The sequence below is a fragment of the Chanodichthys erythropterus genome, chromosome 11 (assembly GCF_024489055.1).
Source record: "Chanodichthys erythropterus isolate Z2021 chromosome 11, ASM2448905v1, whole genome shotgun sequence".
Classification (NCBI taxonomy): domain Eukaryota; kingdom Metazoa; phylum Chordata; class Actinopteri; order Cypriniformes; family Xenocyprididae; genus Chanodichthys; species Chanodichthys erythropterus.
This window is the reverse complement of record NC_090231.1, coordinates 57,790,894-57,808,423: the sequence shown is the minus strand read 5'-3', so window position 1 is coordinate 57,808,423 and position 17,530 is coordinate 57,790,894. Positions and strand designations below refer to the sequence as shown.

At 36.0% G+C, this 17,530-nt stretch overlaps 1 protein-coding gene across 10 annotated transcripts in view; it reads left to right on the top strand.

Moving 5' to 3' along the window:
* myo9aa (myosin IXAa) overlaps window positions 1–17,530 on the top strand; it is a 158,012-nt gene that overhangs the window by 75,191 nt on the left and 65,291 nt on the right. For 6 of the 10 annotated variants that reach the window (XM_067400226.1, XM_067400227.1, XM_067400224.1 and 3 more), the window contains exons 3-7: window positions 4,717–4,811; window positions 4,892–4,954; window positions 6,553–6,652; window positions 11,275–11,328; window positions 17,007–17,107. In XM_067400226.1, coding sequence (XP_067256327.1) covers window positions 4,717–4,811; window positions 4,892–4,954; window positions 6,553–6,652; window positions 11,275–11,328; window positions 17,007–17,107 — 413 coding nt within the window. The remainder of the gene's footprint in view (window positions 1–4,716; window positions 4,812–4,891; window positions 4,955–6,552; window positions 6,653–11,274; window positions 11,329–17,006; window positions 17,108–17,530) is intronic. The other 4 variants (XM_067400225.1, XM_067400220.1, XM_067400223.1 and 1 more) reach the window with 3 other exon arrangements.

Genomic DNA, 17,530 nt, shown 5'->3' with positions numbered 1-17,530 from the left:
ATGTAATAGGTGGGTCTGGCTCTGAGGCTCCGCCTTCTTTGTTGTGGAAATTTTCTTTGGTTCATTTTTGCTGTTCGTGGTCAGACGCGTGTAAATCATGAACACACTAGAGAATTATGGTCTTATCACGCTGAAACTGTTTTGAGAGTAATTCCCCTGTGACAGCTCTCTGGCCAAGCAATAATATTTACCTGATGCGGTCCATTAGAAGACGTGGCGTGTGATCAGAGCGGGTTGTTGTGTGTTTGTGTGACTGACAGAATGCTCTAATGGTTTCAGTTCTCAACCCCTGAGATCAATTCACAGGCTCTTACACTGAACATACTCTGTGGACCTCATCCAAAATGCGTTTGTTGAATGTTCCCCTGTGTCTTGTGCTGGGAACAGCCACAAACTTCTCATTCCTGCATTTGATGTCATTTTATTCTGTTCATATGTGTCTGAGTGGATTCCGGTAATTATGATGAATTTGGCTACTCAGTAGTTTATTCACTCTCTCAACTTCTTCTATGAGATCAAGACCTCTAACTCAAGATAAAAGCCCTTTTTGTTTTTGTTTCATTTGTGAAGGATTTGCCGCTGCCAGTAAGCAGCTAAGCGTGATGGGATATCATGCACAAGCCTTTCATAGCAGGCCTTTCGCAACATTTACCATAACCTGATCGTTTGAGCTAATATCCGCAACCACTTACTACCATTAAAATAAATAAATTAAGGCTAATACTGAAATGTCAAACAGTGTGAACGGAAAGTGAATTGACACCTTATTAGTGGTAGATCAAAAAGGCAATTAAAAAGTACATAATTATTATTATTATTATTATTATTATTTAAATAAATAAATAAAAATGTTACAAAGCCTAAATTATATCATGCATTTATGTTTCTAATTTCAAAGACCCACATTTACGAAACCAAAAAAGCGAGCAATCTTTAATAAAAGCATTCGTATGTAAATTAAACTGTATTAACTTTGTTGCCCATCCATTGTTCAAACCACTGTTGTTAATGACATCGTCATGCAGGTGGTACAGTAATAACTTCTGCTCATTAATCGGTTTGAGATTGAATTAATGTCAGATTATTGCTGTAAATACTTCTCTTTTTTTTACGTTATGTTCAGATGTTTGATTCAATGGCGATTCCCTCTTGCATCATACTAGAGCACATGCATACTCTTTAAACATGCCGCTTTTATCTTGTCAAACTAAAAGACGTAGAGTGAAATGTATATATTTCATTGCAACAACTCACTGCATGATGGAGCCTATAGAACGCAGTTATGTGCCCTTAAAATTCAAGATATCAGGGCAAAGATACCCCTGAATGATTTTTTTTGTCTCATATTTATATCATATGATAAGCAATGTCTCACAAGTGATGAGCAGAATATTACACGAATGCTGATTCGTTTCGAATAAAACCAATGATTCATTGGCCCATCCATAAAAAGAGCCATTTACGTCATTCCTGAATAAATCAGCTGTTTGAATGAATCGAATGAATGAATGACTCTTTCTAAAGTTACTTTTTGAAATGTCTGTTTGATGCTTTTCTCATTTAACACAATAATGACTTTAAATTATCTTTTGGGGGGTAATTTCTCAGCCAAATTTGCTGTGCAATAAATTTGCGATTAGTTTGATTAATTAACATATTAGGGCTGTCAAGTGATTTAAAATTTTTAATCTAATTTATTACACAATGTGGCGATTAATTAATCTAATTAATCACACATTTATTGCACATCAAATTGCAAATGCAATTTGATGTGCAATAAATATGGAATGAAAAATATAGGTGCATGTTAGCTGGCTTATTTTGCTCAAAAGCATGATCTGTTGAAGTCCACGTGACATAGTAACCAGACACAGTGCTTCTAACCACACAATTTTGCAATGGTTTTGGGATAACGGTTGATACCAAAGCTTTTGGAAACGCAATCATATGTAAATCTCAGCAGATTTTAATGGCAGTTGTTTCCTGCAGTAACAGGAATGTTGAGTATAAAGAAGTTTGGCGTGTTTTGGTGTGGAATTGGCCTGCCACATCCTTCTCCAGGTCTGTTTAAAGTTTTTGTTTGTCTCCAGAAGGCCTATGATAGCCGTCAAGCATTGCTGTGTCTTCAGATTACACTGAAAGACTTGAGGCGGCTCATTTTTGTCCTCATCTGACCTCTTTTCCTAGAGCGCCCAGGTCTCTTCCATTTAATGTGCGTAGCGCATGACGAATTTCTGAAGTACTGTTCATTAATATGTCAGAGGAGTGACTGTGCAACATCCACTTGATGTTTGGCAAGTGCTGTTCATTGTGAAGGGCTAAATGGACTTTTCCAACACGGGTTCCAGGGGCCATTTGTAAAGATATCTGTGTGTTTGACATAACCTTTCCTAGACAATTCAATTACTTAACATAGATTGTTCGATGCGTCACGATGGCTGTGAGCACACAGACTGTTACAGTAGCTCATGGCTGTCAGCTGTGTGTCGGCGGTGCCGCCCTACCCAGAATTCCATTTGTCCTTGCTTCCCCTGAGAGCCGTAAAACCCACTCTGAAAGTCTGAGTCACAACAGGGCGGTGTGCGTCTGGCCGGCTTGGCTGTGAGATTGACCTCTGGAGCGGCCTTGTGTGCCGGGAGCGAGCGCTGTCCCTCCAGACGGACCTCGGCTGCTCGTTCCACAGAGGAATTTGTTTACTTGTGGTGGAGCTACAAATAATGAGAGCGCTTGTGTACAACTGAATAACTTCCTGCTCTCCAGGCAGGCACATAACCAAAACAGGCCAAAAGGGGATGAAGTGGACACTTACAACAGATTTATTTTTGTTCTTGTTGCGGTCCAAGGTGTCTTGCACCAGGCTTTTTGTAATTGAGTTTTTCATAACAATTTTCACCCTCTCACTGACCCTTACAATTTGTATAACATCTATGTGAATGCACTGTTATGATTGGCCACACACATTTTTAAAGCTTATGGGTTTGTTGGCCGGTCAAACATAGTTTGTGCTGCCCTGTTTCAAATAAGCATCTTGTAAAGTAGAATTTCTCAACCGGTAAGTGGATCGCAAGACTGTTTTGAGTGGGTCGCGGAGTGTGTAGTCAAAGAAACAACAAAAAAAATATACTTCTAAATGTTTTCTGATGTGAGGCTTACTTTGAAATACGTGTATGAATGCTGTTGACTCTTCTGTCAGAAGTGCCTGAGAAAAACGCTTTGTCCTGATTCAGTATCTGCGGTCAGATTAGATGTTGTCAGACTATATGTCAGTGTCATTATTCTAATGTTGTTTTTATAGCTAAATAAAAAATCTCACCTCAGAAAAGTTAATTTTCCTGTCCTGTCAGCCGTTATACTGTGCTCGCGCTGCACACTCTTGCTTTAGCGAGCTGCACGATTAATTGTTGAAAAAGATCTCAATTATACACCCATGTTATCTCATTCCTAAATGACAACGATTCGCCTGCGTCTATTACATCTTTGAGAAGTATGATCACAGCGAACATTCAGATCTATGTTTGCGCTGAGCCAGAGAGAGCCTTTGTCATGTGTATATAGAAATGAAACACACCTTATTGTTATTTCTGTTACAAATATTTAAGTTATCACAGAAGTATTGGGGTAAAAGTTTATAGTTTGGATATAAACACTGATGTCTACGGTAGCGATCAAAATAGAGTAAATCTCCTTTTGAAAGTAACTTGACGCTACAAATAAAGATTGTATCATTACATCGTTACACCAGTAGGTGGCAACAAGTGACTGTTAAAAATGTATTTGTCATTGATTCGTTCATTTAAGATATTTGTTCAAAAACACTGATCCATCCAGTAATTAAAAAGGGAAGTCTTTATGAGTGAGTCATTGAATCATTCACTCAACCCAATAAAAAAAAAAGAATTTAAATAAAATTAATATTTTAAATAGACTGCAGCAAATAAAAATTTGATCAGAACCTCTAGTAAATTGTTATTGTTTCAACATCATGGGAAAATCACGATCACGTGATTAGCAATTTATCCAGAATCATGCAGCTCTAGCGCTTTTTTTCATGCAACTTCAGAGTTACGTTGTCAATTGTCAAAAAGTACCAATAAATTACATAACTGTACTTCATGTGTTAGTTAGGAAGGATTTGCATGCAGGTATGATGTTCATTCTGTTCATCAGGATTAGTTTTCCATATGCAATTCATGTTAGTATTGCGTATTTACCACTGAAGTTTGCTTAACCCAAAATATCACTTTATTTTCACTTTGTGTTATTTTCTGTATTTTTGATGACTCTGGTGGCTCATACATCTTACTAACTTTATGGAATTATTAAAAACTAGTTTAGGACTGTTATTTAATAGCCTTACCTTATTCTGGTTATTCATGTCGAGAACTAGTGTTAAAAGCCTGCATTGCTTTACTTAAATTATTTTTGTGACAATTTATTATTATTTTTTTTTGACAAAAAAGATAATTGTAATCATGGCAATATGGAAAAGTTATGATATAGGCCTGTTATTTAAAATTTAAAGCATTTATATTGCCATAATATTTTATTTTTCATTGCCTTTAATTTAAATAATATGCAAACTTTTAAATCAACTTTTACTCAAAGTGGGCTTCAGTTGAAAATGCAGCTGAATGTGTTGAATTTCTGTCATTCATTCATTCCACACATTGGTAATTGTCACCTCTCTTATGCTGTTTGTTTTTCCTGTGTTCACAGGCTTTTGGCAATGCTAAAACAGCCCACAATAACAACTCCAGCCGTTTTGGGAAGTTCATCCAGGTGAACTACCAGGAAAGTGGCACCGTTAGAGGGTAAGAGCTACACGTGTCCATCTGCAGTGCTGTTGAGCGGTTTTGAACCCCTGTCTAATGTGTTGTTTGTTCTTCTCCAGGGCATATGTGGAGAAATACCTGCTGGAGAAGTCCCGGCTCGTCTATCAGGAACACAATGAAAGGTAGGAGATATTGAATGTGCTATGATGATGTGTTTTGTTTATTCATTTCAATGATGTCAGCTACTGAATTGAAGTATTTTGTAATTAAATCAACATTATACTAGGCTGGACTGCAGTTTATTTAAACTGAGGAGATTTGGTAGAAGGAAATGAATCCAGTAGTGAACATGTGGGAATCATTTCTCCACAGTGTTCAGTGTTGTTGAGTAATAGTTGAGTTTATATATGTGAATCTCAGCTTTATCTGCTGGCTGTCACTACCGGTCTCACTGGATTCATGACATGAGGGTTTATGAAGGGAAACCAACCATAATTTCCTTGTTCTTGCGAGTTTGGTATAAATCAAAGCAGTCATACTTCGGGGCAGTGCATTATCCAGCTGAAACCAGCTCAAAATCATATGATAAAGCTTTCTCTTTATGTCAATTTCAGGTTGTGTCAAAGACATGGCACACTAAAACTGATGTTCACAATAGTGCTGCACTATTGTGTAAATCAATATTGCAATACAAATTTGTCCATTTACCAGCATGCTGTCAAAGCTAGGTGGTTTAACAGTTGAAATTTTAAGAAATTAAGTTGTAAATATTAGTATGTCATTTTATAGTTGTAATGTAAAATAAAATTATTTTTTATTAAATACTTGATTTCTGATTTTATACTATATTACAATATATTTCTTATTTTAATATACTATTTAATAATAATCACTATAAAAATCACTATTATTATTATTATTATATACTGAATTGATCAATAACTGTGGGAATGTGGCCTATGCAAACTCAAGTGGAGAGATATTTTTAAACTCCATTCACTGTATGAAAGAGGTTTGTGTGAGTTTTTGTAAAGAGACAACCAAAGTGTGAACACCCAAATAAAAATAAATAAATAATAAGAAATTCCCAAATTGTTCAGCCCTGAAAATATGGTTTGCACACAAAGTCTTCAGGAGTAAAAAATCTAACAAATAAATAAATAAATAAATAAATAATAAATAAATGAATAATAATGTTAAAATCGTAAATCATTTTCCAGCTTTTTAAATCATTTTTATTTTGCAATCCCCAACAATACCACACCACTCAGTTTAAATTTATTAATTCTTTCCACATACAGTCTATTTAAGTAATCTGGTGAACATTCCTGTATTTCTTCATATTGCAGTATATATCGCAATGTCATTTTTTCCCAATATCATGCAACCCTAGTTCAAATACATTGACTTGATTGCACCTCTCCTTTAATGAAGCATTGTCTGCACGTTTAACCATCAAAAAATGTCTCCAGTGGTTTTAATTGTGCACAGTACAGTATTTTTACACAGATAGACTCGCTTGAAACCTGACATGGCTGGTACAGAAGCTTTGTTAAGGTGGTAGTTGGTTGCAAGTGATCCAAGCTGCTCCTGTCTGGTCCAAAATGGTACAATGTTTTGGTCAAGCTAGTAAACCACCTCAGACATGCAGCAAACAAACCAGATGCTCCAAACATCAACCTGAACACCTTAAAGTGGCATGAAATGGAAACTGTGATTTGTCTCTTCTTCTCTATTATTATAATATATATCCAGGTGAAATATGTGTTTGTTCTACCAGGAATTACCATGTGTTTTACTACCTGTTGGCTGGAGCGAGTGAGGAGGAGAGGACAGCGTTCCACCTCAAAAAGCCGGAAGAGTACCATTACCTCAATCAGGTACGGCCTCATCCCACTGCATGCATATGTTAACATCCCTCTCAGAAGATCCCATCACAAGTGGTCAGTTGAGACACAGCGCTGTTTACACCTGCTAATAACATAGATCTCCTGTGACCACTTGCGATCGAATTTCCTTGAGAGGAAGGCCTCTGTTTTTATGACCACTTACATCACTTACTCCGTCAGTGTGTCATTGCATGTTGACGTCAGGCTTACGGAAGATGTTCCATGAAGTCTTGTGCACATTTATGTGTGGGCATTTCCAAATTTTCCAATTGGTTGAATGTTTTCTCTTCAAGCCTTGCTGACAACGTTTTAAAAAAAAAAAAAATTCTTTGCTGGAACGATTGCAGGTTTTTCATTGACCTGTGCATCAAGACACATAAGTGCAAGCGATATATCCCGAAAGGTGGTTCAAGTGATCCCTGTTTACAACTGGAGCTGTCCACATATGACTGAATATCCTGGGATGGTTTTTAAAAGGATAAAAAGAAACTCCTGTCATAAACTTTCTTCCATGGAACACAAAAGGAGAGATTTTGGAGAATGTTCATGCTGCTCTTTTCCAACAATTAAAGTGGATTTTGCCCAGGCGGTGTCCGTATTACTTGATAACAGCAAACACTCTACTGTTAATCCTTCTTTAATACCAGGTGTACACTGGGTCAGTGAGCTAAGTCAATGGCTTGCTCAGACAAAAGGCCGTGGATTTCAGTGTGTCAGGACTATAAATAAATAAATAAATAAAATGCTGGGTTATAAACAACCAAAGTTGGGTTGAAAATGGACAGCGATTGGGTTGTTTTAACCCAGCGGTTGGGTTAAATGTTTGCTCAATGTGCTGGGTAGTTTTATTTAACCCAACTACTGATTAAAAATGACTGTATGTCTGGCTTAAAATGAACCCAAAATATGTTGGAAATTAAAAATCAGACACATAATTACTAGAGGCAACAATAATAATCAAAAGGTGAACATTTATTAATAAGCAATTTAATAAATGTTTATTAGTTATTATTCTTTAAACTTGATAATAAATGTATTCTTTATTAAAGCTATTAATAAATGTTAATTTCCAACATATTTTGGGTTCATTTTAAGCAAACAAAACAGTAATTTTTATACAACAGTTGAGTTAAATAAAACTATACCCAGCATGTTGGGCAAATATTAAACCCAACCACTGGGTTTGTCCATTTTCAACCCAACTTGGGTTGTTTTCAACTCAGCATTTTTAGAGTGTATAGATGATTTAAAATAATAAGGCAGTCAAATTCAACAATAACTTTTTGTTTTCTCTTTTTTTGGTCAATCGATCACGGTCAAAGTACGAATGTAGGGAGGCGGAGAGAGTTTATTATTTATTCATTAAGATCTAATGCCGTAATTGATGGAAATAACCGTAGTATGGTCTAGTATTGTTTTGCAAACATAAAAAACTGCTTTAACTTGTCAGTGCTGGCAAATGACCATGTTATAAGCGGGATAATCCGGGTGGTTCTTCATCTCCACATTGTGCTTTGAAATCATTTAATGCACAGCTAGCCGTGGATTATCTCTTACTTATTATCATATTTGTAGTGATGATATCTATATTTAAATATCACTGTTATCATCAATAACAGTATATTGTGACACCCCTAGTCAGGACCATTGGTGCATAGCCTCTGCTGTAAAAAAGCTTTGTATGGCAGCAGTTCTGTTGTGGTATGCCCTTGTAGAGTCAGTTTTTGTCGTGAGTGCGTGTCAGGCAGCTGCTCTCGGAGGCCGTAACAGACCCATTGACGGATTCACTCTCACTAGGCAAACAGGAAGGAGGGGGAACATGGAGGAAACAGATTCCAGTTCATTCCTTTCAGCTGGCCCAGTGCTCTCGCACACAGAGACACTTTAAAACCTAATCCCCCCACAGAAAGCAGGCCTGTGCTCCCAACATGCCCCTCATTTCCATAACACACACCTGCCTCATGCTTTTGTTTCTTCGTGAATAGCTGTTGCATGCAGACAGTCTTTAGTATGTGTGTAAATGTATTTTTGTCTAATGAAATGTTAATAGGGTATATTCCCCCCAAAAATGAAAATTCCCTCATCATTTACCCACACTCATGTCGTCCCAAATGTATATGACTTTCTTCTGTGGAGCACAAACAGATTTTTAGATGAATAATTTCTTTCTGTGAATCCATATAATACAAGTGTAAAGGTCTCTCAAAGCTGATACTTCAAAAACCACATGATGGTAATACATACGACCCTAGTTGATGAATCGGTGTCTTCACAAGTTCAAGCTTGAGAAGTGATTTGGATTGTTTAAAATGCTAAAAAATATTTAATTCGATTTCTTTTTTAAATCGGGTTGAGTGAATGATTCAATGACTCACTCATAAAGACTTCACATGTTTCATAACTAGATGAATCAGCATTTTTGAATGAATCTCTTGAATGAATGATTCAATGACAAATACATTTTTTAAGTCACTTGTCGCCACCTACTGGTGTAACAATATAATCTATACAATCGTTATTTGAAGCATCAAATTACTTTCAAAAGGTAATTTACTCTAGTTTGATCACTACCGTAGACATCAGTGTTTATATCTGAGCTATAAACTTTTATCCCAGTACTTCTGTGCTGATTTGAATTATTGTAAGACAGAAATAATGATACTGTGTGGTTGAAAAGACTGCTTGTGAAGCTGTTTCATGACAACTGCTCTCTCTAGGTTAAATAGACATGGATGAATTGCTGTAAATTAGGAAAAAGATTGCGTGTGTTTGAATCGAGATCACAATCTTTTAACGAATAATCATGCAGTTCTACTTCACAATGTGCTGATGTTTGTCAAGCGTGAACTCACAAACCTGTGTTTATGGAAGTGGTGGTTTATTATAAAAAAGAAAAAAAAAAAGTGTTGTTAAATAGTATTTTCTCACACAAACCTATTGTTTTGCTTTAAAATACATTGATACATCAACTTTAGTCACTTGGATTACCATCATGTTTGGTTTTTGAAGTGGCAACCAATACTTGTATGTACTAAAAGAGAAGGATTTTTTTTTTTGTTAATAAAAACCTCTTGTTTGCGTTCCACAGAAGAAAGTCATATACATCTGGGATGACATTAGATTGAATAAATGATGAGAGAATATTCATTTTTGGGTGGAATATCCTTTTAGAAGTTCAGGAATAATAACATTGCATGTGTTGTTGGATGTGTACGTTTTCATTTGTCTAATTCTGCGTTTGTGAATCTCATGCTCTAGCAAGCTCCAGTCTGATTGGATAGCTTTCACATCACACTAATTACAGCTTCAGCACTAAAATATCAGATCCACTAGTCAGTTGTTGAATGACCTGACCGTCATCGTGACCCATTCCTACTCACTAGATCCGACCAGCATATGATAGTCACTAGTGCAGATCTCTAGAGAAGTGTCTGTCGTCTCCAACCAATTGTCCCTCTTTTTGTCCTTGAGCTCGTGCATCCATCTGGCTGCTGACTGGACACACAAACCCCCCTGTACGGTTACATATTCAGCAGGGTAAAACAGAAATATCAAGATATTTTGTTCCTTAGTGAGCTGAGGAACTTAATAAGGAAGAAACTTTAGAGGTGTGAATTCTTGCCACTTTTCCCCCAAATACCATTATAGTGGCTCTTTCTTAACTTCCGTCTCTAATGTCTTAAGGCCTCAAAAAATGTGGAGAATTCACTTCGAAAAAACATCCACAGAAATCAATGCCAAGTTTTGTCTGTGGTTTCCAGATTCAATCTAGCCAGTTATTTTGCTTTGCTAATGGTCAAAACTGTTTTGAAAACTGGTTATGAAAGAGCAAATACTAAATGTTTATTAGATTTTCGGTAATGCTTAAGATATGGCGTTATTTTACAACATTTATTAATGTAATTTATAAATTAAAATTAACTGAGATTTATAAATGCCTTTTAAAATGATTGTTCATTATTTCATGTTAGCTATTGAATTAAGTACTGTTAACATACAAAGTCTGCTTAAAGATGAATCATTTCTCCTGGATATAAAAATTCATCTAATCTTCACACAAACCGTGTCTTCACCTCCTTGTGTGCCATCTTTTGTCATAATCTATCTGTTGTACATGTCTTTTTATATCTTCGCCTTGTGGGAATGGAATACCAGCATACTGCGTACTTGACACTATTCAGTATTTAATCAAAAATATATATTTTTAACAGTAGACTATGCAAAACATTGTTTGTAGTGTGCAACAATAAACGTTTCAAATCATATTTGCTCTTTGTAAATAGACAGTTTTGCAAAAATGTCAACTTTTGAAACTCCAGTCATATACTAAGTTAGACAATGCATTAAGTCCATTGCATTGTGGGATATCAGACAGTGTGTCCTGTTGTATACTGCACTCTTCGGAAGGTCATCTGGGTATTCCATCTGTAATTTTGTATACATAACTGAAAATATAGTATGAGTAGTATGTCAGTATTCCACTCCGAACATAGCCTTTGTCTCTCTAAACTGTAGCATGTGTCTAATATTCCATAATGCTTTTATTCTCCCATTTAAAAACAGCATGTGTTTAGCAGACATTGTCGCTCTAACCCCATCTACCTTACTTCCAGATGACAAAGAAACCTCAAAGGCTGCACTGGGAAAATTACTATGAGAACGAACCGGTCAGTATTAAAAAATAGTGTTTCGTTGCTGTACAAAGATGAGTCACTGGCTCCACAAATCACTTTCCATAGCTTTCCCTTCACACAACACACCACTCCCATCCTCAGTGTGTGTGTGTTTGTGTGTGTGTGTGGCTTGGGATGTAATTAGTGCGCTCACTGCATATTTCTGGCTTCTCTTAGGCTGTACATTTTGTTTGGTCATTGTGTTTTTGAGGTGTTCCCTGGTCTGGCGTCATGCAATTCTTCTGCTTCTATAAATAGGATGAACTCTGGGCAACTCGGTCAGATCTCTATTGGCAAGTAAACACTACAGTCGATTGGATGAGAGTGATAAGCAACAGTGCAAACAAGGTTTATTTGCATTGGGAGGGTGCTACAAATGTAAACTTGAGATCTCAGACCTGCTATGATAAAGAGAACTGCTACAAGGCTTTTGACATTTCAGTAGTTATCAATATCAGTATCAATATCAATATCAGTATCAATATCAGTTATCAGTATCATTACCATTACTTCTCATTGGTTCTCTGTACCACGTTTAGTACCAAAAAACATAGAATATCCCTTTTTTAATAGTTCTATTTCCTGCTCCCCATTTCTGCCATGTGATGCCGTGACTGTAGACTTCTGATGGAGATCTGATTGTGGTTTAATGCTGTAAACAGTTTTTTTCATGCCATTGAAATCATGCAAACATACTTTAGATCAAGCATGATTTTCAGAGGTCAACTTTGACAATCTACAAGGAAACAATGCGCACAAATCAATGACCAAATCAACATGAGTATGTTGGTGTGATTGTTGTTTTTGGTTGTGGTATTTCCTGATTGTCTTCATGCTCTCTATCAGGGGTCTCAAACTGTTGCACCCTGGATAGGGCTCCTAAAAGTGCAACAACACTACATCACTCCTGTTATAATAAACACAGTTCTTTACACTGGACCTTTAAGTCGACAGACATCTAATTTTTGATGCTAAAGAGCATAAACAATATATTAATAATTATTTTTATAATGACTAAAAGTGCTTTACTCGTCTGCCATGTCTTCGAATGAACATAATTGTAGGACTCCACTAATTTTGAGATGCAAGTAATTGTTTTAGCTAAAATTACGAATTGCCATATCATGCAACTAATTTAATTAATTAATTAATTGACAGCCTTAGTACACTATATAGTTAAAATTCATGATCCTAAAGTGTGTTCACACTTGTAGTTCGGTTCACTTGGTTCTTTTGGTCTGGACCACAAAAGAAATCAATACATTTAGTCCTGGTTCACTTAGCATTCACACTGCCAATTTTAACAATTACCCCTAAAGAAACAAAATTAAAAAAAAAAGGCTTTTGTGACATATTTTGTGACATATTTTGTGACGGAATTTGCTGAACATCCAAAACAATGCTGTGTGCTAGGCTAAACGCGCTCATTGTATGCGCGTATACATGTGATGGTATTTTTACTAGGGGTTGCACAGACTAGCCATGATGCTTTAAATTATTAGTTCACTTCAGTATTAAAATTTCCTGATAATTTACTCACCTCCATGTCCTCCAAGATGTTTGTCTTTCTTCTTCAGTCAAAAAGAAATGAAGATTTCTTAGGAAAACATTCCAGGATTTTTCTCCATATAGTGGACTTCACTGGGGTTCAACGGGTTGAAGGTCCAAATGTCAGTTTCAGTGCAGCTTCAAAGAGCTCTACATGATCCCAGACGAGGAATAAGAGTCTTATCTAGAGAAACCATCACTCATTTAAAAAAATTTTTAAAAAGTACTTTGTTTGTGTACTTTTTAACCACAAATGCTTGTCTTGCACTTGCTCTGAGATGCGCCACGTTACGTTATCATGTCGGAAAGGTTACGCGATACATTGTCTACAATTAGAAATCAAGTCAAAAGGCCTTTACGAAAAAAGAAAAGGTATAACAATGATGTCGAGTGATTTTGAAGTTGGAGGAGAAAATGGAGATGGAGTTCTTCGCCCTACCGCGATACTTCTGCCTACGTCACGCGTGACCTTTCCAACGTGATTACGTAATGCGTGGCACATCACAGAGCAGCATTTGTGGTTAAAAGTATATATATTTTTATAAAATGACAGATGGTTTCTCTACATAAGAAGCTCTTTGAAGCTGCACTGAAACTGACATTTGAACCTTCAACCTGTTGAACCCCAGTTAAGTCCACTATATGCAGAAAATCCTGGAATTTTTTCCTCAAAATGGGGGCGAGTAAATTATCAGGAAATTCTGAAGTGAACTAATCCTTGATGTTGACTAGTCACTGATCATGGCCTATAGAGGACGCAGCAGGATAAGAAATCCTTGAAGTCCACATTTACGCTCCATATCCAACAGTTAATGACAAATAAATTTATAAATATTGATTGAATGAATGCACATTTTAAACAGCACATGTTTTTGTACATGTAGGTTAATTGCCGTTCTGCTTTGTAATGCACACGTAAAGAAAGACAGTAGCGCTCGCATCACGTGCAGAAACATTTAGTAGCGCAGAAATTTATCAATAAAATAGCTTAGAAACTGAATAGATCTAGCATATATTTCTTAGCAACTAAAACCCACAGCTTCACTGTTAGTAGAGAGATGCTGCCATGTAGAATTAATTCACACATGCAATCGCTCTCTCACTAATGCATTCAAATAAATGTCATCTTTATTGTCCGACTTTACTGGTATCTTATTAAGAACAAGCAGAAATATTTGAGAAATATAACAACCCAAAGACAAAAGAACTGATAAAATACGCTGTTATGTAGGACAGTAGCCTTGTGGGCAGCACGGTCATATGCCATAGCTCGAGTCTCATCTTGAGGTTCAAGCTTATTTGTTCATTAATGATGTCGTCAGCGACCAGAGTTCGTTTTAATCCAACCAAATATGCCAAGTGTGAACACACCCTTAAAAACACATTTGTTGTAACTGGCCTCAGATAGTGGCCCCCAGGTGATTTGAGTTTGAGACCCCTGCTGTTCATGCTGGTTTTGGACTTCCTGTGCCGTCTTTCAGTTCACACTGCACGTTACCATGAGTGATTGTTCAAATAAACAGTAATCAGAAGGTAAGTGATCATGATGTGTTACAGTGCACAAGACAAAAACAAGAAACTGTATGTATAAAACTATTTAGTTCTCTCCATATCAAACCCACAGCGTAATGTATCGTTTTGTTTCCTCAGGTCTGTTTGGTTGAGAAGTCTTACTATGTTTAACATGAGAAAAAGCCTTCTTTTTACATTCCCTACCCTGGAAATGTGAATGAGAGAAAACAAATAGGCAGGATTTGGGTTAAACCATAAAGCTTACGGAGTTTCAGCACTGTTTCCAGCGCTCTGGTATGCTATAATTTTGGCATCAGTAATGAAGCGAGGCGATGAAGGAGACACCGTCTCATTAAGGCGAGGACGACATATGTGTGTAAATTTGACTGTTGTTGTGAGCAGGAAGCAGTTGCTCTGCCAGCTGGAGCCGACCATGCTGGATGACAGAAATCTCCTTCTCAACACTTTGCACGACTATAGTGAAAGAGACTAGGGATGCGGCAATATGACAGCTGATATAATAAATCAATACATTAACACTTTAGATTAGGGAACATATATTCACTAAATAGCTGCTTATTGGCATGTATATTACTAGGATATTGGCTGTTTATTAGTACTTATGAAGCACATATTAATGCCTTATTCTGCATGACCATATTCTAGATCTAAAACATCTTAAACATAACCACTACAACAATTACCTTACTTATTATCAATAAGAAAGCATACTAAATTTCTCCACCGATACCGATTATTCAGAGTGATATCTGCCGATACCAGTAGGTTGGGGGTTCTGCCTTTTATACCTCCTTTTAAATTAATGATAATTTCATTATAATTAATGATTAATATTATATTTGTAATTATTAAATTTGGAAAGAAATGCAAATAAAAACTTTATTCTCTCCATTTCATCAACTTTCAAAGTAACTGGTATCAGTTATGAACAAACATTACTCAGATTAATATTAACACACATTAACTAAATTCTGAAGATTAAATTAATATTTCTTAACTTTAATTCATATAATTGCTATTAATATTGAACATCAAACTGGTTTAGCATTTTCTTTACACAAATCCCAAATGACATGCATTTTCCTGCCCTCTTTTGATTGACAGGATATATCGGCCCTGACTAACGGCTGTTTAGCCGATTTAGCTGATAGCCGATAGTGTGAAAATTTGCTTTTATCGGCCGATACCGATTATTGGCCGATATATCGGTGCATCTTTTAATAAGCAGTAATTAGGAGTTTGAGGCAAAACTCCTAGTTAATAGTCAATATGTGTTCCCTTATCTAAAGTGTTACCATCAAAACAGATATTATCCAATCTACACTTTTAAAACAAATTTGCACATTTAAATGAAATGTTAGTACTTTTGGACTTTAAAAAATATATATAAAAACCCTCGTTATCAATGTTGACCTAATACATTGAATAGCTTTTTTTTTAATCCATAATGTTGGCTGATACAGTATACATTTTTTATTATAATATTTCTTTTTAATTGCTTTTATTTACTGTTCAGCCTTTAATGAACAACAGCCATCAAAACATCATTATATTTTATTATTTTATAGTACAGTAGTGTATATATATAAGTAATGAAAAAAAAAAAAAAATATATATATATATATATATATATATATATATAGACTGATAAATATGATGGCTAACATTATAAATATAATATAACAATAAATAAATACATAAACTGTTGGCTTTTTTTAAAAAGCTAAAGTGTAAAATCAGTGAGGTAAAGTAAAATTTAGATATCAGAAAGCAATAAATAATGGTATACTGTTGGAGTTGGGTAAAATATACTCTGATATTATCTGTTACCTAATATAATACATTATTTCCTGTAATTTTGACCAATAATGACATGGTCACAATATAATGTGTATGTTTCTAACTCTACATTGAGAAACACAGATCTTGCAGATTGAAAATCATCTTTTGGGCCATTAGCTGTTATTTCTAAACCAGATTTACTTAGTGGGATGATGCACATATGCAGCTTGTTTCTTCACTGAAACTCATGAACTTGTTCAGGTCCGTTTGATGCAGTGAATCTGGTCATAAATTGCTACTTTTCTTATTACCATTGCTGGTGTGCCAGATTTCCAGTGTGTGTGTAAAAAAGGCAAATCGCTCTGGATTTTCCACTGCATGGGCAGAACATGCATATGCAAACATTCACCAGGGCCCTCATTTTCAACCAGAAAAATGTGGCAGCTCTTGCTTTTTTGACCAAACTTCATAATGACATGGTGCTTTAAGTCAATCAACCAAACCATGACAGTTTGGAGCGCTGGCAGCCCCCAAAAGCAGCTCTGCTGTCCACATTTGTGTTTGAATGCATACGAGCGGCTGAAACGCAACATGCTATTAGCTTATTATGCATTGAAGTGCTGTAGCATTTTGGAAACATCAATAGTGCGTAAGGTTTATGAGCTTTTTGAACAGATTCTAAGGAGTAATTAAATTAAATTATTGCATAGCACACCACCCATGAACAAACCTCAGGCTGTGACTGTGGTGTGAAATGGTGTTTAATTGATTTGAAGTGCTGGTAACCCTTCTTTTCTTGTTGCCACCAGCAGGATTGCTTCACAGTCGAAGGGGAGGATCTTAAGCACGACTTTGAGCGCTTGCAGCTGGCTATGGAGATGGTGGGCTTCCTTCCCACCACACGTAAACAGTGAGTTTGTCCAAAACTCTGGTCAACTAACACAAACTTTGCATGCAATTGTTTAATTTCTTCATTAGTTATGAGCATGCTTTAAATATTATTCTCTTAAATGGATAGTTTACACCAATTTTTTTTGTCTTTATTACAACCTTTTATTTTTGAATATCAAGTCTTGACATCCACCCTAGCTCTCCTTCATGAGAGTTTGTGAGAGAAGTAGTGTTTTAAACATAATGGTTAACATTAGGGATGCACCCATATGAAAATTTTGGCCGATACCGATAACTGATCATTCTTTGTATTTGAAAGCCAATAACCGATATATTAGCCGATAAATCAAAATCAAAATTTTTATATAGTTTTTGAGAGCCAGATTACAAAAAGTCTCACCATTAAATGCCGTGTCCCAAGCACACAATTATAATTTTATGT